This window comes from Ostrinia nubilalis, chromosome 1 (genome assembly GCF_963855985.1).
Source record: "Ostrinia nubilalis chromosome 1, ilOstNubi1.1, whole genome shotgun sequence".
NCBI lineage: Eukaryota > Metazoa > Arthropoda > Insecta > Lepidoptera > Crambidae > Ostrinia > Ostrinia nubilalis.
Genome location: NC_087088.1, coordinates 2,306,593 through 2,327,939, shown reverse-complemented (window position 1 = coordinate 2,327,939; position 21,347 = coordinate 2,306,593). Strand labels below are relative to the sequence as shown.

At 39.1% G+C, this 21,347-nt stretch overlaps 2 protein-coding genes across 2 annotated transcripts; one reads left to right on the top strand and one right to left on the bottom strand.

Moving 5' to 3' along the window:
- Window positions 1-354: 354 nt before the first annotated feature.
- On the top strand, window positions 355-21,259 carry LOC135078819 (G1/S-specific cyclin-E1). The gene is made up of 10 exons (XM_063973414.1): window positions 355-602; window positions 1,377-1,430; window positions 1,518-1,584; window positions 1,660-1,937; window positions 2,082-2,313; window positions 11,763-11,874; window positions 13,100-13,322; window positions 13,698-13,906; window positions 16,219-16,424; window positions 17,631-21,259. The coding sequence occupies exons 2-10, from the start codon at window positions 1,417-1,419 to the stop codon at window positions 17,901-17,903; spliced, it is 1,614 nt and encodes a 537-aa protein (XP_063829484.1). The 5' UTR covers window positions 355-602; window positions 1,377-1,416; the 3' UTR covers window positions 17,904-21,259.
- On the bottom strand, window positions 9,709-11,477 carry LOC135074866 (putative nuclease HARBI1). The gene is made up of 5 exons (XM_063969251.1): window positions 10,957-11,477; window positions 10,605-10,886; window positions 10,063-10,450; window positions 9,849-9,982; window positions 9,709-9,759 (listed from the first exon to the last, which is right to left on the bottom strand). The coding sequence occupies exons 1-4, from the start codon at window positions 11,209-11,211 to the stop codon at window positions 9,852-9,854; spliced, it is 1,056 nt and encodes a 351-aa protein (XP_063825321.1). The 5' UTR covers window positions 11,212-11,477; the 3' UTR covers window positions 9,709-9,759; window positions 9,849-9,851.
- Window positions 21,260-21,347: the final 88 nt, after the last annotated feature.

The window sequence follows — 21,347 nt, the reverse complement described above, 5'->3', positions numbered from 1 at the left end:
AGGTATTGTAAAAATATTTTATTAATTTATGAATTATTACTATTTCCACTTAAAAAGCTTTGACCTGAGTCAATTTCATTTTTTCATTGCAGTACAATAACTTTACAATATTTCCTTCATTATAAATCACAAATAGAGTCTTAAGCGCGTAATAAATTAAAATCTTGTAAAGTTTTAGCTATCACGTTTGTGTTTTTTGATCATTTTGATTAATAGAAATTCATAGGCATCAATGTTCCTATAAATAGCCTGAAAACTATTTCTGCGTGAATTGAAACATTATGACAAGTGACATTTCATTTCAGTAGAAAATAACACTGAATATAGCCACTAGTCCACTTGCTGAGAACCGAAGTTTTACCGCGACATTTTCGCGCGGAAAGCCGGGCGTTATCGAGCCGTGAAAAGCTGAAAAGAGATGTGTAACTTGAAATAATTACCATTTGTGTAATCTTCTTACTAATCCTTAGTGTTGATGAAAGTGTGTGTGCTAAAAATATTGTAAAATTTGCATGATACGGGGCTCAAGTCGTTATCCCATATTATCTAGTGCTCAAGGAAATTTTGCATTGTGGAATTTGTTATATTTTTTGAATGACCAGGTATGTTCGAGTGTAATATTTTACATATTTAGGATATAATGCATCTTCTGTCGGATAATAATTCGTTTAAATTTTTATTCTTTACTAATAATTTAGGTTATAAAGCTCAGGGGGGCGATAAGCCAAGCCAATTAGATGATCAACGGTTATGACCTTATTACAGCTAGAATATCGTACAAAAGTGCTCTATTTCAATTTGAGATTAGTATTGTGAATGTGTCATGTCATCTATGTGCTATTTTTATCAATATCCAAAAGTGGATGGGGCGAGAAACCCAAGCTATCGACGTGTCTAATGGCGCTGACGGAGGATTTCGCGCGCGATTGTGACGGATTCGTGGCATTTTTATAGACAGCTGATTAGCTAAATGTTACATTTTTACGCAATCAATGGGTTCTTTAGTTATTCTAGTGAACATTGAATGCAATAAATAGTCGATTTTATCATTATTTCGTGTCTAAAAGTGCTCAAGAAAAAAATCTCCCGCCAATCAGCAGGGGGCACGCTGAAGGTTTACACCATTGCCAGAGCGACTGAAACGCAAATTTAGCATGTTATGTGGCACTTATGGGTGCCTATTGGATCTAAAATTATACTAGATAAACTCAGTTATTGAAAAAATTCGGATTTGTGCTCTCAATACAGTTGTCAAGTGACATAACCCTATTTGCAATGTGAACAAGACATGCGGTTATTTTAGGTCATTAATCCTTATTTTGCAAATGATTTACGGCTATTATGAGGACAGAAATATAATGTGCAATATGTTTTAGGCACAGGAGATAGAGTGCCAGCGTTTTTGTCCCACCTACAATGGCACAAACTGGGTATGTTTACCAGCTGATGCTTACACACGTTTGCTTGACGACCTTGATAAGTATTGTTTACACAGTCATGTCACCAATTGTTTGCAGTTCTTCCAGTGAAGACAATGAGAGACGTATGAACTTGAAACGTAAAAGGAACTCCTGTGACGATGAGGTTTGTATCCTTTCATCAAAGTCTAAGCTGCCCTAAGTTATTCCTCTATACTCATGCCTCTAACTCTAATTTTAGGTTGAAAATATGCCTCCGGCGAAAATGTCGTCGAAATTAGAAGAAGAACTGTATGACCAACCAGCACACAATGTTGTTGTGGAATCCTCATCCTGTTCCAGCGATGACGAAGGATATGGAAACCTAGAACAGCCTAGGAGTGTTTATACTGACTTAGACTTTAACGCTGACAGTTTGTTGAGCCCACAAAGCATACCTGAATTGCCCAATTGTGTGTTGAGTCCATTAGAAAATGTTGCTAGAGGAGAGTCCACTCCTCATTCAAACAAGAGACATAGGTAAGTTTTACTTGACCTGTAGTTTAGCTCCTGCACAGCAATAACTTATTCTACTGCCCAACTCTACATGTGCTTGAATATTACAATAATACCCTTCTAATTTCCGAATAAAGTAACTAATTCACTCCTGTCCTTGTCCGTTAGGAATGAAATATACCAGAACTACAATTCCAGTACAAATAAATCTGAGTACTCCCTGCTGCCCAAACGCAAATGTCCCCTGCCCGGGCTGTCCTGGGCCGACCCCTCAGATGTATGGAACAGCATGTGTGAGTGTGATGCCCGCTCCAAGACCAAGAAGAGCCCCAACATGTTTGACAGGCACCCTAATCTGCAGCCACGCATGAGGGCCATCCTTCTGGACTGGCTCAATGAGGTAAGCTTCCATGTTTTGATGTTTTGTTCTTGAGTATACTATCTGATGCTCCTTAAGTTTTCATTGATATAAATATTAATTACACCTATTAAAAAATAGACAGCTTTACAGCAATAAATAAAAAATGCATATTTAAATAGTTTATTGATATTTTAAGAACATGAGTCATAATATAAAATTGTTTTTACATGCTGCACTTGAAGTCCTAGGTGAAGGTAAGTGACATTCAAGCTAATGTAGCAGAATTACACCTAACATTAATAGCACGAAATTTTGCAGATACAGCACTTTTTCACAGATGGATTTACATGTAGTAATGATGTAATAGGAGGTTCATTGACCTCTTTTTTACAGTGTTCAATGACCTCTCCAGAACCAACGTGTTTCATTCTGCACTATCCTTAATAGCTACCTTTTTGTAGATTTTAGTTTGATAACTTACTTTTAATTAACATGCAAATATTGTTTTAATACTTGTGTTGTTACCCAAAAATAATTAAGCTATATTTCTGCTGCTAATGACTATTTTTAAACTGTCTAGTCCACATGTTTGTATGTACTTTGCATTGCCTAAGCATTAGGAGGTCAATATGTTATGTGAGTTAGTAATTTAATGATTTTATTGTTACAAATTAGACTTTGATGACGTCTGAACAAAAAATAGATTAGTAGGTAATAGATGCGTGATAAACGCACTGTGCCTATCGTGACAATGTCTCGCGGAGTCGGAAGTAAAGTCTTGTAGTCTGGACAGTTTAGGTAAAGTGGCGAGCTGCCTCAAGCGACCGTTATTTTTAGGTCGTCTTTAGTGCTGGCGATTTTTATTCACGACTCCATGCTCGCGTAACCTCTTCGGGCCTCAGTGCTTTATTGATTTGAATACATTCTGATAACTATTCACGAACCGCCCCGAACCCGACCGACTGCGTAATGTCTGCTGTTTTCGGCTACAGTCTTACTAATATGAAGGTCGTATGTTTGAAGAAATTCAGAATATTTTAACAGAAATTAAGAATTGTCTGCTAATGGATCGGAATATTTAATATAATAGAAAGCTACACGATTCCCGACTGAGTCATGCTATCGTTATCTTATGTGGGAAAATAGTCTAGTTAAGCTTTGGTGGTATTTTGCAAACTTTGCGTCATTACGTTATTTCATAAATTAATAAATGGGTTGAGCTTTTAGTAATTAAGGCCATTGTACGTTGACGACTTAATCATTTCTTAATTGAAAGTGTTCAATTCCTAATTATCTTATTTAACAAAAGGTTTCTTTCTCACAAGTTAATTGCTACGATTTTTGTTTAATGCACATTACGATAATATCGTACAAGTGCTTAATTACTAGGAAAGTAGGCAAAATAAACTTATTTGTACAACCCTATAAACGCGGTTCTATTTACGTAACAATAATATCTTGGTAACGAAAAGGAGTAACTTATGCCCTATTAAACCATCTGTGGTGTTGCTCATCGATCGTGTACTTTTTCCCGGTTGTTTCCTAATGATTAACATCCTCATCCATGCCAAAAACTGATATGATTTTTATAATTTATTTATAGTTATCAAAAGCAAGGGGAAAATTCAGAATACCTCTGCTGAAGTTCATTTGTTGATCACGAGTTACCGTTACATTGTTGGGAGGATGAACCGGCGTTTTTGTTCAGCCACAAAAAGTACCTTAGTAAAGAGCGATCGTGCTTTGACTGTTTCGGTATGTGCATGTTACTCGGAATTAATTATCAAGACAAATTGTTCAATAACGACTTTAAGAAGGCGAAAATAAATACCAATTTCTATTTATTCTGAGATCTCAGACACTAAAATTACTTTTCAGTCTAGCTCTTAGACTAAATATAACAAGTCAAGGTCTGAAGCATACCTGGCTTTTCATTCATCTAACTCCAAAATAATCGCAATAAAAACACGGAGAACTGTATTACATTACAAGGAAATATTTCTCGAATGAATAGTATAATGTATTCAAATACATAAAGTTACAGCTTTGTCTATCATCTCGCTGGTCTACGTTAGAACTACGAATAGCAAAATATGCATGTCATCATCGATCAATGATTTTGAGTATTGAATAATACATGAAAGTAACCACCTCCTCTTCGAACCGGGATGCATATTTTGACTGGCACGCAAAGATGACGGGGCAACAAGCAATTCGCCTATTTAGTTGTTAGGTAGGTCCTTGTGGCAGTCAGTATTCGAAAATACTGAGTGCAAATCTAGTTAGAATCAAACCTATCTCCAATAAAATAACGCTTGATACGACAACGTCGACAACAGACTGTTTCTGAGAACTAGGTCGGTAGCAGATTTTGTCACACAAAAGTCTTCAGAACCTATTCGAACCAAGCGAGCGATAGCTTTGTGTGTCTGTCAGGACATGAAGCAAGAGCCATTAAATAGATCGCCATTTCACCAATACGTTAATCAAGGGATGTTAAAATTCCGAAAGTGTTGCCAGTGCCACAAATCTAATGAAGCGTTTTCCCGTGTTAATCAATTAATTAAATGATTTATTTGTTGCCCGCTCATCTGTCTTCACGATACCATTAAATCGGCCAGCTCAGTCGTGTGTCTTTCAATTTCACTTCTCGTAATGATCACGATACTCTGAATAAGGGACACGACGGTGAAAGATGTTTGCGAATTTCTAAGTAAAAAGTTGGTACAGATTCTATACCCCGCTTATGAGCTTGTAAATAACATTGTGCATGTTTTTCGCTACTACATACAATAAATAATTTTCAGGTCATTTACACCTTATAAAGTCACCTTACACAAGGTTACCTATTTACTACGCGCTATGTTACATACGCGTACATTCAAAATTACCGTAACAAAAGTAAAAATAAAGAGGAATAAAGGTTATCAGTTGTATAAATGCATGCCGAAAATATTCAGACGTATGCGGGCTTGGTAGTTTTAATATTAAAATGCATACATTTTGCCGTATGTGGCGCCTGTGGAGTGGGTGCAGCGTCGATAGGATACGATCATACGAATGCTTCACCCTAGAATGTCTCGGCTGATGCATTTTATTTCAATATTCACTATCGGCACAGAATAAGTAATAGTACAGGTACAGAAGGATTACTCCGCAAGACGATTTAAATAAATGCGAGTCTTGCTACGACGCGATACAGTGGAATTCAGCTCGCACAGCACTACGTACCTACAATTTTATTCACCTACAAGTTTTGTCTCTTTCTATCGCGTGCCTCTGAACTCTTCTTACGCTGTTAGGGTTGCTGTCTAGTGAAAAAATATTAATCTACTTATTTGTAATGAGGTACGTATGTAGGTAAGTATGCATTCATTATGGAAAACCTTGGGAGAGGCCTTTGTCCAGCAGTGGACGTCATTTGGCTGAAACGAACGAACGCATTCTGAGCAGTAGTCATAGTAGGTTAGGTTCCTATACTATCCTAAGAATTATTGATTACCTACATGGCCAGCATACCTTTCAGCATCTTTGGGAAGCGGAAAAAAAAAGATAAATCCGGTAGATTACTTTTCGAATTTAAACACCCGAACGCCGCACAATATTTCTTTCTCTTTATGTCCATATTTAAATAATACTTCGATCATAGAATTATAATCATACTACAACGCACGCCAGCGTCCTGACGAGTGCGCGCGTGACACTCGACTGATATAATACCCGCCGGCGGGGCGCTTCGCTGTAGGTAATTATCGGATGTACCGCGCGGAGTGAGCCAGGCCTGCTATCGGATGCATTACTTTAGAAACTCGTGGTTATCCTCGCTGAATTTTGAGGGGTTATAATAATCTAACACTAGCACACAATATTTAAAGGTATTCTTGATACTTCAATTTGAATTTTATTTTTATCTATTCCCCTAAAATACATTTCGTAGCTATTTTTGTTCGTCATAATGTGTACTCTACCTGGGAACTCCTTAGTTCCTAGAATTTTACCGAAGTTTTGCTACTGCTATAAAGCAACGTGCTCTGTTCTCTAGGTTGTATCTTTACAAATAATGTACCTAATATCTAACGGTAGCCCTCAACGACAACCCCATTCTTTCCCCTACCAGAGGGTAACGTCTCTACATTATAGCATGCAGCTTGAGCCCTCCTTTCTTATAACAATACGTGCACACTGACCTTAAGTGGCTCACCTTCGCGTATTTGGCCCGTGATAACATTTATAGTCACATACGGTGATTTGGGCGACGTTCTAATACGGAATTCATACTTTGTAATCTTTTTAACGGCTATGTGTATAAAGTTTCGGATTTTATGTACGTTCCTGCATAAAATTTATACGCAGCGCAGCATGCACAACTCTCTCACAGTTATAATTTGATGTCTTTTAAAAAGTAACCTGGTGACTGACTGACGTCTGTATGATCGTTTCCCATTGAGATCGATGTTAGAATATTTTTAGAATCGCCAACAGTTGCCAAAATAATTTAGTATTTTGAGAAAATCATTCTCAATTCTCAAGTATTCGGAAAAGCTACAGGTTAAGCACATGTTATTTTCTTTTTATGATAGAAAACTTCATACTTCTCTTATAAGGAACCTAGATCAAAATTGTCGAGTTATGTCTACCTAGTTACACCTATAAAATACATTCTGCATTTTTGTCGTCATGACGTCGCGTCGTCCTCCGAAACCTCGCTTTGATGACAACGCGGAACTAACGGCAGCGACAAAAGATCCAATTTGTATTGCACAATGACCTCATAGCGTTTGTCTTCGACTATTCTCATCTTTATTAATTGGTCGTCATTATTTGCCCGCTTAGGATAGGAACTCTTGTTATATCCTTGTTGAATCTCCGAATTTCATCTGTTGTTATAATTTTAATTGAAAAACTAAGCTTATTTGTTATCATCGGGAAAACTTACTCAATACATCCCTAATTTATAAATTTTGCATGCCACAACTATGAACAGTTAAAGGGCTGTTGTATATCTATCGATAAACGATAAATATCGACAGAGACTCGCTTGCTGTGCAGGTACTCAATCTCACGCCTACAGCGATATATCTCTGTGTCATACCAAGTTAGGATAGTTTGGCGACCACGAATTTAATAGAAATGATGACATCGCCAACATATGACATACTTTTTATGATCTCTCAAAAGTATGCTTCTTCAAAATCAGTATGGAAGTACAGAGAAGTGACATCACTCTTTTTTGTGAAACACACGGACTAACGGTCTTATTCATAATAAAATGCTAATATAGGTTTAAAACCTACATTAGCTAAAACGTTTGATAGGCTTAAAACACTCTTATAAACCTCTGATAAAAAACGTTATTCATAATCGTTTATAAACCTTTGATAGCTAAAACAGAGTTTAATATTTTCTTTCCACAGACTATACAAAAAGAATGAACGAAAACAGCTTTTTTGGTGATTTAACTTGATGGACCATGTAAAATCATAGACAAATCGCAGAAAAAAAAAACAAAAAATTGGCAGCTGTGACGTTTTACTTACTGACATTGACATTTGGCACGAAAATTTAATAAAGTTTTCGGTTTTTTCGATCAACTCCCAAGTTTTATCAAACTTTTATAAAACTTGGGATTGTATGTTCTGGATTCTGTACCTCTTACCCTGTACTCTGCAATAAGCTCTTACGACGACCCGGCTAGTTACATCGGATACTAATTATGTCCATGACGAAGGAGAACAGACCGCCTAAAAGGCAACGATCAGAAAACTGGTTGGAGGAAGATAAGGTAGTACTTATTTTTAGCCTGATAAAGTGCCTACTAATTTTTGTAGCATGGTTTTATTTATGTTTGACGCCTAGTGTTTGCTTTTCAGTATTTGCTGAAAGAGTTGGTGAAAGAAAGAGTAAATGCAATCGAAAATAAAAATACAGACACTAACACGAATAAACGGAAGGTTGCGGCTTGGGCTGATTTACAAACAACGTTGGTACATCTTTTGATTTCTGCCTTCAATATAAAATTTTGCCTTTACCTGTAATTCAAAATCCTGTCATTTCTTTTTCAGGTTTAATTCAATGTGCGCTGGTATGAACCGCTCCATTACCCAGTTAAAATCGCAATGGAGCCTCATAAAAATCAGTGCGAAGAAAGACAAGACCATTGCTAGGCAGGCTCAAATTAAAACTGGCGGTGGTCCACCATTATCAGTGCCTGACGATAGGGCTGATGATATAGCATCTTGGTTGCCCAATGAATTTGTAGTCGATGTTAACAGATTTGACTCGGACTCAAATAAAAGTGAATTAATTAACATTCAAGAGGAGGAATCAACTCAAAATACGCAAGATCAGGAATTGATAAATAATGAAGAAATCCAATATGAATTGGTGGTACTTGATGAAGAAATAGAAGATACACATGCTTGTACTACTAGAGGCATATTGGAAGATAAAGAAAATAAAAAAGTAGAGGCAAAAGAAAATAAAGCAAAACCTAATTTTAAAGCACCAGCAATCAAAAAAAAAAGGAAACTGTTAAACAAAGAAGGCTTAATTGATTTAAGCAAAGTTAGGATTTCCGAAATTGCAGAAACAGAATCAAAATGCCGGATTGAACTGCATGAAGTTCAAATGGAAAACGAACGGAAGAAAGGGAGAAACTTGGATCTTGAGCATCAATTATTACAGGAAAAACTTAAATATTACACTCACATTAATAAAGAATAATAAGTCTTTTGATGTTAAAGTTTTTCAAGTACTAACAGATTCTAAATAATAAGTTAGTTCCTCCCTTACTTCTGTTTGTTTTTAATTTGTATTTTATGCAGTTCCAATCCGCATTTTGATTGTGTTTCTGCAATATATTTAGACGGCTATGAATATGTTTACTAGTCATAACTTAATAAGAGTTTGAGATTACTATTAACTAGCTGTTGCCCACGACTCCGCCTGCGTAGACTACTATTTCTGTAACCTACAGGATCTGTGCATTTTTCCAGGATAAAAAGAAGCCTATATGTTATTCGAGACTATATAATCTATCTGTTTTAGCAATTTATTTGTTTATAAGAATTGAACTGTGATTTTTAGTAAGTAAGTTTAATAATTGTACTTAAATTAGTGATATAAAGTAAATACACATATGCCTAGTCACAAACATTCGCCTTTATAATAATAGTGTAAATTATGGTTATTTTGTTTTAAATGTAGAAGGTTGATAACCTCCGAATAGAAACGTTTATACTTAAGCAATTTCTTTGTTTTAAAGAATTGAACTGTGATTTTTAATAAGTAAGTTTGTTGAAACTAATTGTACTTAAATTAGTGATATAAAGTAATTTGTTTTGAATTTTTGCAGAATAATTGCTTTTTTAAAGAGAACTACAGGTTTTGTTTTTGTGATAGTAACAAATTGGACTGAAAATTGAAATACAGGTATTTTTCAATCAAATATTCTTTTTATTTTCATTAAGATGCCAGGAACAGTATCTGAAAAATTAAAATACAACATTTTCATGAACTCAAATGACATTACATAAAAGTAAATCGTTGGAATTTATCAAAATGTATTTTAGTACCATTCAAAAATGTTGATTTATAAAATTTTGTAGTATCAACTGCGACCTACGCCTCAACAATGAAGGTCGGTTGTCGTGAACACTGTTCTCCGTCGAAAGTTGCGGAGTTACAGGGACCTGCTCCATATGTTGTTCTGAAAAATATTATGAATTTGTCAACATTTTGTCATAAAGATTTGTATTCCTTATGTACAGTCAAATTGATAACATTTACCTAACAATGTGTCATTCATATCAATGGCTATATTATGTAATACAGCCAATGCTATGATCACAGCTTTTCCATTTTGGAGGCTTACTGGTAAGCCATGGAGTAGGCATTGGAACCGCTGCTTCCACACCCCAAAACACCTTTCAACAGTGTTCCTAGTTGAGATGTGAGCATTATTGTATGCTTCTTCTTCTGGACGACTAGGCCTTAAAATAGGTGTAAATAGATATGGCAGAAGAGGGTAGCCCGAATCGCCAATAAGGCGTCCTCTAAACTGCCTATCCTCAAATCGTTGTTTTATATTGCTCTCCATAAAAATTCGACTGTCATGTGTACTGCCTCGCCATCTAGCCACTATATCCATTATTTTGAGGTCAGCATCACAGAAAACCTAAAATAAAAAAAACAGTATCCTGTAGGTAATCCATCCAATAATATAGTGTTGAATGTTGCTAAAATTTAGATCATACAAAGTAAAAATTATAGACATTATTAAAACAAATCTTTCTCTGTTGTAAACTGTATAAAATCAAAATATATTTTACCTGAACATTCAGGGAATAATAGCCTTTTCTATTAATATAGTACTGGGCCATGTCACCTCCGGTTTTTTTAATTTTAATGTGGGTGCAATCTATGGCTCCTATCACCCCAGGAAAATTTTTAATTGCTCTAAATTTGGCACTAATTCTTTCCTGCTCTCCTATAGTGATAGGCATTTTGATGAAGGAATTTGCCTTATTCGCGATTGCATGCGCGACTCTGGCGCATATCCGGCTCACTGTCGGCTGACTTAGGCCATGGAGGTCACCAGCATCATCTTGTACCTGAAAATGTATGAAAATAATTATAGCAGCCACGACAAAGGGATAAAATAAAACACTTTTTTGTGCTTACCTCACGACGTCCCCAACATCTTATGGCCACTAAAACTTGCAGTTCAGGACACGTGCCACCACCTCTAGCGCTCTGAACCAGATCATCTTCCACCAAATCTATGATGGTGCGCACTGTGTCCTTATTGAACCTATATTTTATTTTAAAATTTAGGTCCCGCAAATCGAATGGGTTGCTTCGTTGGCGGTAGAGCTTTCTACGTCGCGCTGGGTCGGCATTATTGGCTAAATGCACAATTGCATTTATAGCATTCATTTTCACAAGCAAGGATCACAGCAAGGATATTTTGAATAAATAAACCAACGAAGTGACATTCATATGAAATGACATTTATAAAAGTTAGGTTAAAATAGGTTTATTAGAGCTTTAAACAAGGCCCGAGCTCTCGATAACTTATCACACAGTTATAAGAGGATTTTAGCGCTAAATGACGATTATGAATAACAATTTTTATCAAACGTTTTATAAACCTCTAATAAGCATTTGATAAAATGTGAAAAATGATTATGAATAAGACCGTAAGACAATACAAAATTATTTTAGCTGAGCTACCCTGTTTTTAGGATGCAGCGGCGCGCACGTATCATAGGCATTGTTTCATTTACATAGTTTTTGATTATTAATTATATTTTTGTGATTTTTCGTGTCAAATAATATCCAATATCCATATCATTCGACTCCAAGCTCTGCAAGCGCTGGCTCGTCCTCGCTACCAAGCTGTAACAAGCTTTAAGTACAGTCAACATAACATAAGGCTGCGTTTGTTGCAAAATACACTCAAAGAGATATCGTATTTGTTGCTCCAGGTGTGCGAGGTGTACAAACTGCACAGAGAGACGTTCCACCTGACTGTAGACTACGTGGACCGGTATCTAACCACCACCAAAGACGTGCACAAAGGCCAGTTGCAGCTAATAGGTGAGTGGAAATAATTAAAATAATCTGGTAATTATTTTTATTTATTTAAATAGTTTCCACACTAGATCCATCATCCGTTTTCTCTAGGTTAGTGTTTGACGGATTCGGTTCGGCAGTATAATTATAATATCGACGATTATGTTTAAAAAAATGCCATGACTTGTATGTTCAAATATATCATATTTTCGTCAATGAAGCTTTATTTGTCATCATATCAAAAAGATAAGCTAACCACAAACATGTTTTTATTATGTTTCAATTTTTAGTCTGGGTAATTCCCACTCCCACAGAAGTAAAGGTACTGTACCACTCCATAGCTGTTTCGTTCTGTCGTACATTATAAAAAAAAATCTCGAATGTTTTTTACAGCGCGGCGTGAGCGCTAAAAGCCATGTTTTGCTTAGGTACTTATCGCTCATATGTAGTAGCTTACTAATAGTGAAATATTATCAGTAATGCCAATTACATTGAATCGATAACGCATTTTCTACAGGCAGTAGCCTATCCTGGCTTAGTTTCCAACTTTCCATTCAAAGAACATGTCTGTATAGTGTGGATTTTGTGCCATTTGTGGTCTTATTTGAGATTCTGTTACGTAATGACGTTATCAGAAAACTCATTATAAATTGCATTTGCGTTTTCCGAACGGCTTCTGGGAAAATGTTCGACCTAGTGCCCTCCACTCCTAGATAAAGGCAAAGGTCTCCCCCAAGGATTTCCACAATGACCGATGGTCGGTCTACAGAGAAAATGTATCCTAAAAATACTCTCCTGGAAAAAAGAAGAAGCATTACATCTTGCCATCACTAAAAACCTTGCAAAAAACATGTGATCGTACACTTGCATTGTTTCATTAGCATTCAGAGCGTTACCCTTTTGTGTGGAGCTTTTTTACGTTCAACGCCTTTTTCATTGACCTATTGGCTCGACCCGTGCGACAATCGCCTAATCTTTGCAACACTCGTATCATGAAGCTTGTTCAATTGTTCTCAGAAATAAAAACTGTAAGCTTTTATCAAGGCATTTTATAGATTTTATTCGAAAAGCCTACATTTGTCGTCCAACTTGTGGAACCCTAATTGGTCACATGAGACCGCAGTAACAATTTATTTCTATTATTGTGTCTCTCTCTCGCTGGTACTTGAAAAGGGCTACAAACGTCGATAAAATTTTATCATGGCGCGCATCCCAGCTGGAGTGTTAACAATACATCCTTTTGTTGCAGGTATAACGTGTCTCTTCATAGCTGCGAAGGTCGAAGAGGTGTACCCACCGAAGATTGGCGAGTTCGCGTACGTGACAGACGGCGCGTGCACGTCGGAAGAGATCCTGATCGAGGAGCTGCTGATATTGCGGGAACTGTCGTGGAGCATAACTCCCATCACTATCAACAGCTGGCTGAATGTATACATGCAGCTGGCCAGTGAAGGGCGGAGTGCGAAACGGAGGTAAGCACATTCTGTTATCAGTTATTTCGAAAGATTTCATTGTGTTATTTGTCATTTGTAGTATCATCATTTTATACTTATTCTAAAAGCTGGTATCTAATTTTAACTCATAAAAGTGGAAAAACTTATTTGAAACTCAACAAGAGTTCCCTATTTAGCCACCTAGGTTCATGTACTTATCCCAGGTGGAGAAAGTAGTGGTCATCTAAAAGTGACGTTAAGGGTTTCAAAGTTTCATGTATAATCTGCTTACTGACCCCTTTTAGTAGTATGAAAATCAGCACGCTCAAACTAAAATCTCAATTGAGAAACTGAAATTTTGTGAACAATTAATCTTTCTTGCTTAGATGTAACTTAGACGTTTGAATTCCGCAGGCTACTAGGCGAGAGCGACGTGGGCGCGAACGCTCTCCGCGGCTACACGTTCGTGTTCCCGCAGTATTCGTCGCTAGAGTTCGTGGTGTGCGGGCAGCTCATCGACCTGGCCGTGCTACACGTGGACGTGAACCGCCACTCGCACAGCGCCGTGGCCGCCGCCGCCATCGCGCACTCCTTCAACAAGGAGCTGGCGGTGCGGGTCTCGGGTGAGTGGCTCTAGTTGCACGTGCCAGTTGGTATACTATAGTAGTCGTGGTGTGCGGGCAGCTCATCGACCTGGCCGTGCTACACGTGGACGTGAACCGCCACTCGCACAGCGCCGTGGCCGCCGCCGCCATCGCGCACTCCTTCAACAAGGAGCTGGCCGTGCGGGTCTCGGGTGAGTGGCTCTAGTTGCACGTGCCAGTTGGTATACTATAGTAGCTCGTGGTGTGCGGGCAGCTCATCGACTTAGCCGTGCTACACGTGGACGTGAACCGCCACTCGCACAGCGCCGTGGCCGCCGCCGCCATCGCGCACTCCTTCAACAAGGAGCTGGCCGTGCGGGTCTCGGGTGAGTGGCTCTAGTTGCACGTGCCAGTTGGTATACTATAGTAGCTCGTGGTGTGCGGGCAGCTCATAGACTTAGCCGTGTTACACGTGGACGTGAACCGCCACTCGCACAGCGCCGTGGCCGCCGCCGCCATCGCGCACTCCTTCAACAAGGAGCTGGCGGTGCGGGTCTCGGGTGAGTGGCTCTAGTTGCACGTGCCAGTTGGTATACTATAGTAGCTCGTGGTGTGCGGGCAGCTCATCGACCTGGCCGTGCTACACGTGGACGTGAACCGCCACTCGCACAGCGCCGTGGCCGCCGCCGCCATCGCGCACTCCTTCAACAAGGAGCTGGCGGTGCGGGTCTCGGGTGAGTGGCTCTAGTTGCACGTGCCAGTTGGTATACTATAGTAGCTCGTGGTGTGCGGGCAGCTCATAGACTTAGCCGTGTTACACGTGGACGTGAACCGCCACTCGCACAGCGCCGTGGCCGCCGCCGCCATCGCGCACTCCTTCAACAAGGAGCTGGCGGTGCGGGTTTCGGGTGAGTGGCTCTAGTTACACGTGCCAGTTGGTATACTATAGTAGCTCGTGGTGTGCGGGCAGCTCATCGACTTAGCCGTGCTACACGTGGACGTGAACCGCCACTCGCACAGCGCCGTGGCCGCCGCCGCCATCGCGCACTCCTTCAACAAGGAGCTGGCCGTGCGGGTTTCGGGTGAGTGGCTCTAGTTACACGTGCCAGTTGGTATACTATAGTAGCTCGTGGTGTGCGGGCAGCTCATCGACTTAGCCGTGCTACACGTGGACGTGAACCGCCACTCGCACAGCGCCGTGGCCGCCGCCGCCATCGCGCACTCCTTCAACAAGGAGCTGGCCGTGCGGGTCTCGGGTGAGTGGCTCTAGTTGCACGTGCCAGTTGGTATACTATAGTAGCTCGTGGTGTGCGGGCAGCTCATCGACTTAGCCGTGTTACACGTGGACGTGAACCGCCACTCGCACAGCGCCGTGGCCGCCGCCGCCATCGCGCACTCCTTCAACAAGGAGCTGGCCGTGCGGGTCTCGGGTGAGTGGCTCTAGTTGCACGTGCCAGTTGGTATACTATAGTAGCTCGTGGTGTGCGGGCAGCTCATCGACTTAGCCGTGTTACACGTGGACGTGAACCGCCACTCGCACAGCGCCGTGGCCGCCGCCGCCATCGCGCACTCCTTCAACAAGGAGCTGGCCGTGCGGGTCTCGGGTGAGTGGCTCTAGTTGCACGTGCCAGTTGGTATACTATAGTAGCTCGTGGTGTGCGGGCAGCTCATCGACTTAGCCGTGTTACACGTGGACGTGAACCGCCACTCGCACAGCGCCGTGGCCGCCGCCGCCATCGCGCACTCCTTCAACAAGGAGCTGGCGGTGCGGGTCTCGGGTGAGTGGCGCATTCTTCTATTATAATAATCCTTTGATAAGGTGCATATAATAATCCTTTGATACAATTCGCCGCTTTATACTAGTTGTGATAAGATTAACTTTAAGCTACATACTTTATTAAGGAGCTGACTCGTCTGTTCCATGCAGTGGACGTATAAAAGCCTAAAGGTTGCGCTAAAACTTGCGTACTTCGCTAAAAATTGAGCATGGGCGTCGGTTTGTGTAGTCTCGTTCTCTATTCAATAACATTTCTTAAACCCACAATGACCGGTTCTTTCTCTTTCGTCGACGACGACGGAGTAAAAGCAACAAGTGTTTCTTCAATGAAATCCATTTTCATTGAACTGGCTCCTGTACAAAGACGTACGCCGACACGGTCGTCGCAGCAAGCTGTCGACACGTCGACGGCAGACGTCGACGTATCGACAGCTTGCGGCACGCTGCGGGCACGTCGACAGCTAGCTGCCGACAAGTGACGGCGACTGCGGTCGCTTTTGCTGTCGTCAATGTGCTGCTCGTGTGTAAGAGCTCTAAGTGCAATAAAAATATCTAACCATCCGTATTCGTGCAGGCTACAGCTGGGAGGCGATCGAGCCGTGCTACGCGTGGCTCGCACCATTCGTGCGCGTGGTCCGCTCGGAAGGCGCCGTGTGCGTGGTGCGCGGCGGCGACGGCGAGTTCGTGCAGCGCGGCGCCGGCCTGCAGCTCATCTGCCCCGACCTCAACATGGACGAGAGCCACCGCATCCAGTCGCACAACGTCTCGCTCGACATGTTCGTGAGTATCCGCGCAATAGGCTAGTTTCCTAAAAAATTTTTTTTAGTCCGTCATGTTTAATATCAAAAAATATTGGACACATATATTTTTATTTGTCAATCTAACAAATAATTACATAGTTATGGTGCGTTGAAGTTCCGCACGACGTCACAACGTGCGGCACTTTTATGCAAGCATTGACGTCACGGGCCTCTTCTTATGAACTTTGGCGCGCTTTATCTCTTTAAATTTTCATTAGTTTGAAAAAGTGAAAAATACGTGTAGAGTATTTTTTTATAAGTTAACTGACGGACTAATTAAAACTCTTGCTTTTTGACCCAGGAAACATCCCAATTGGCATTCCTTAACGATAACAGCACAGGGTACCTAGCCTACACACGTAAGGGCCCGAAGTATCCGCGCAATGAGGGCTATCGTTTTAGCGCTCACCAGTTGGCGCCACTGTAGAGTAAGGTCCTGTCACTTGCTAGTAGCGAAGACAGTGACGACAGCTGGTGAGCGCGAAAGTGGTAGGAGGACTATCGCATTTGCACTCATCAAGATGGCACCACTGTAGAGTAAGGTCCTGTCAATCGCCAGGGGTGCCAACTGTTAGGTAAAAAAACGATAGCCCTCATTGCCATTCCTACACGATCACTGGGTCCTACACACGTAAGGGCAAGGTTTCCACCAAGGAGCGGAGCCGAAAAATGTTGCGAAAAACCGAACAGATTTCATTCTCCAATAATAAATGAAAAATTGGTCAAAACATTTCTCCGCTCCGCTCCGCCTTGGTGGAAACCGGGCCTAAACGGGCTGGTAATAATCGGCACAAATAGGTAGTATAATCTAATATTATGTAGATTCATCGTTTGGGTGCAAAAAGTGCAGTAATTGCTTCAAGCCGGCTTTGTTGTTAGATTCAGATTTGGTGCCCGCTTAGGTGTAACAACCCTTATTTATACTGGGGATTGCTTAAAACATGCACTGTTGACGACTTACTTCAGTAAATACCACCACTTCGACTGCGAGCAAACTGGCGGTAATGTGCTCTAACAAGTTAATCTTTATGTTTAATTTGTGCAGTCTTGACTTCAAACCGTGCACATGTCATACCCTAATATTCTTTTAAAAAAACTTCAAGCCCTTTTCACCATAAAGCTCATCCCATCCCTTCATAATCACCAAAAATTCAACACAATAAAAATGCCTCACCATTTCCCACAGGACAAAGTATCCCAACAACTACTAGACCAAGCTACGTCACAAACGGACCCCGGAGCGTCGACGTCTCACGATACGGAGCACATCTATCCGCCCACGCCGCCGCAGTCCGACCAGAAAAGCCCCACGACCCCCACCACCAAAACTCCCTCCACCAGGCACCAGGCGGAGTTCATAACGCACCAGGAAGAGTTCACCAGGCACCAGGAAGAGTTCACCAGGCACCAGGAGGAAACCACCAGGCACCAGGACTTGCAATACACAGATGTTGAGTGAGCAGGTACAATGCAGTTTGATATAGTAGGCACATTCCTGCAGGTCACAATGTACAGGATATTTTGCAGCGCCATTATCGATCGAACTACTTGACATTATTATGGCGCGAGTACACTATGCGGGAAATTGATCGAAACGTATAGTGTAAACAAACAATTCGATTAGTTTCGCCGTGCGTCGCATCGCCCATTTTTCGGTGTGCGGGCTCGCGCTTCGTCTCGGTCAATTTCCCGCATAGTGTACTTGCGCCATAAAGTCACATTAGTGTGGTCTTTGACAAACGGACACTTTGTTAGGGCAATTTCGTGAATTCGAGTTAGTAACTTGATGTTTGGAAGGTCTATTTCAACGAATCTTTATCACCAACATGACACTGGCGATTCCTATTGATAGTTCCAAAACTTTAAACGTCAAATTACTGATCCGAATAAATAATTAAATCTATTGAGAAAAGTATAGATCGTTTCATCCACGAAGACGCGCCCCACCAATATTTGGTCGAGGGAAGCGCGGGGTGCGGGGAGTTTGATCCAAGCAATCCGAGCGTCATTATTGTAGTGTGCGTGTGCACTCGTGGATAATTTAGCGTGTAATTATCCGGAAGAATGGTGGGGCGCGTCTTCGTGGACGAAACGATCTATAATCCTGTCTAGTAACTCTTTATCAATAAAATGTAGTTTCCATTGAAAATTGCGAAAGGTCACGTTGATATCATCAGTACTTAAGATTGTGGTCCAGTAGGCAATGCAGCTACTATATCTAACTCTGTTGTGTTTATGGTGCGTACTATTATTCCTTGTTAATTGTTATCACTGTTTAAGTACTGTTCGCGTTGTAAGTTGAACCCGATAATAAAATACCTCATTTTATATTGACAATCTCACGGATATATTCGTAAATGCATGTTGTATGTGTTGCATAATTCTATTGATTATGCACTTATGAAATCTGTTGAATTTATTCAACTCGAATAAAGTATACCACCAATTTTTATAGAAAGAAACAAGTCGTTCACTTACATGATACAAAATTTATTGAAATTTTGCATGTAAATTATATTAGTGATCATTTCAAATACACGTTAAAAATCACTTTATAAACACATTCGAATATTACACCAAGGTATGAGAACCATTCATAGTTTACGTGAAAGAGACTATCCAAATTGAATTAACTAAAAAGAGTTATTACTAACTGCTTTGTGTGATAAAGCTTTAGCTTACTCACCAACTAATTTCAAATTAACTGCAAGTTTGTTGCATGAAATTAACTTTTTAAAATATGGGTAGTTTCTGACATGCACATTAAAAATTAAATATATTCTAAAAACTACTTTTGTATGAGTTTGGTTTCTCTAAAGTTCAACAGAAAGGAGTTTCAGGCTATTAGAAAACCATAATTACAAATCAAATTATATTACATAATTTTAGTGAAAAAAATACACTTCTGCAGGTGGATGTACTTGTTTAATATTAGGCGGATGAAACGTTAACAACTACATTGTAAGGAAAAAACATGATTTGGTTAAGATCATTAAGACTGAATAAAATGTTGATGATTGTTATGGATGTAAATTCATTTCGGACTGATTGTCCCTTATCAATATCTAGGGACACCACATTGAGTTTGTTTAAAATTTATAAACAAGAATATTTTAATTCGGACATGAAATTGGCGAAACTGCCATGTCTTAGAAACATTCCAAATGTTTGAAGTTACTCGCTAGAAGTTTTCTCAAGTGTGTCGTGTGTTAAATCCTAAACAGCACACCCATTTTCTTTTTAAACGTTGTTCTTCGCGTATATTCTTTTTGAATTTATATTACTTTTTGTAAATAAAAGTATGAATGCATTACAATATAATCGCTTTCCAATCAACATGTATATTGATATCTAAATGTTAACGTATCAACTTTTGTGAAAATGTTAAAGTTGCATTTTGAATTAACAGTCATTTTACAATATAAATCTAAGTTTTCTAAATAAATACTGTATTTGTTTTCTTCATAATAAGCCATCAAACAAAAAGGAATCCTTAATCGTTCGATAGATCGAATTATAATTTTACTTGCACTAGCAAATTGTATAAATCAATTTAAGGTTATCTGAATTAATTTAACATTAAGCAATTACTTTATTCATTTCTTTCGAATTATCTATGATACTCTTGTACTGTTTATAAAGGTTTAGGGTTTTCTATTTTCATTGCTAACTCTGTAAATATAAATTATTCTTTAACTTATCACGCTAAATGAACACATTGTTCACGAGACTGATTTAAAAATTATAATTCATAAAAAAATTATTTTAAATGTAAAGAAATAATAAAATGCCGTTTTCAAATTAGCGTCATTTTAACCAAAGACCTAGATGGAAATCTAAAAAGTGCTAGCTAATTATTATTATCAGTGAAATTTGTATGTGGCAAGATTCCCTTTTTTATAATTTGAGTTAAGAGAGGTTAAAACGTTTTAGTTTTGTCAAAAGTATAATGTTTGGCTACTTTAAAGATGTTATTGATAAATTCGATCTTATAAGGTACAACATAATCACAAAGAAATCGCATAATGCATGACTTTGCATTGTTAAACTTGTGTCTTATGAGTAAAAATGTTGTAATTAAAGATTGGCTCTTGATAAAAAAAAATATAGCTTACTTTTCCAAGAACAGAAAAATCTTTTGATCACTGAATACTATTGGTTTCCTTAGAATATTAACTTTAAGAATAGTGAAAATTAGAGCTTTGCTTCATCATTAGATGATAACATTATAAACTTCCTAATACATATTTATAATAATTCTTCATTCACGTTTCATTAACTTTAAACACGTGTCTATTCCTAAAGTTTATAAATAGTAAAGTGTGATCTACATTTTCGTAGAAAGCATGTCATTCTCATTAGAAATGGTTTTTGAGACCTGATGCAAACTAAGTACATAGTAAATTATATTTGTTATTCAAAAGTTACAAATATCATATTCATAAACGCTAGAGCTGAAAGTGTTGTATCGAGAGTGAACTGTTGATCATAGAATTAAGGCCAACGATTACGCTTATCTTTTAGGGCAAACTTTCGCCTTATAAATAAGACTTTTAGAATTACTTTATATGGAAATAATTTAAAATGTAACTATATTCATTAACTGTACCCATAAGGCGCTTTTAGATTTAAGTATTTTACATAAAATTTAAACTAATATAAAACCTAATGTAGTGGAATTTTCAATTGTATTCCCGAATAAGTTGTGTGTGATCTCAGACAGTTTAACAGGAAGCCATAAACCTATTTGTCCAGAGTCGTATTATATTTTGTCACTTGTGCAATAATATGCATAGATCACATGTTGTGCGTCAGAGTCGGTGCGTGAATGTTTCAAGAATATAGTATTAAATAAAATATGGTGTTGATTGTATTTCTATTTTCTATGTAATGAAAAAAATAA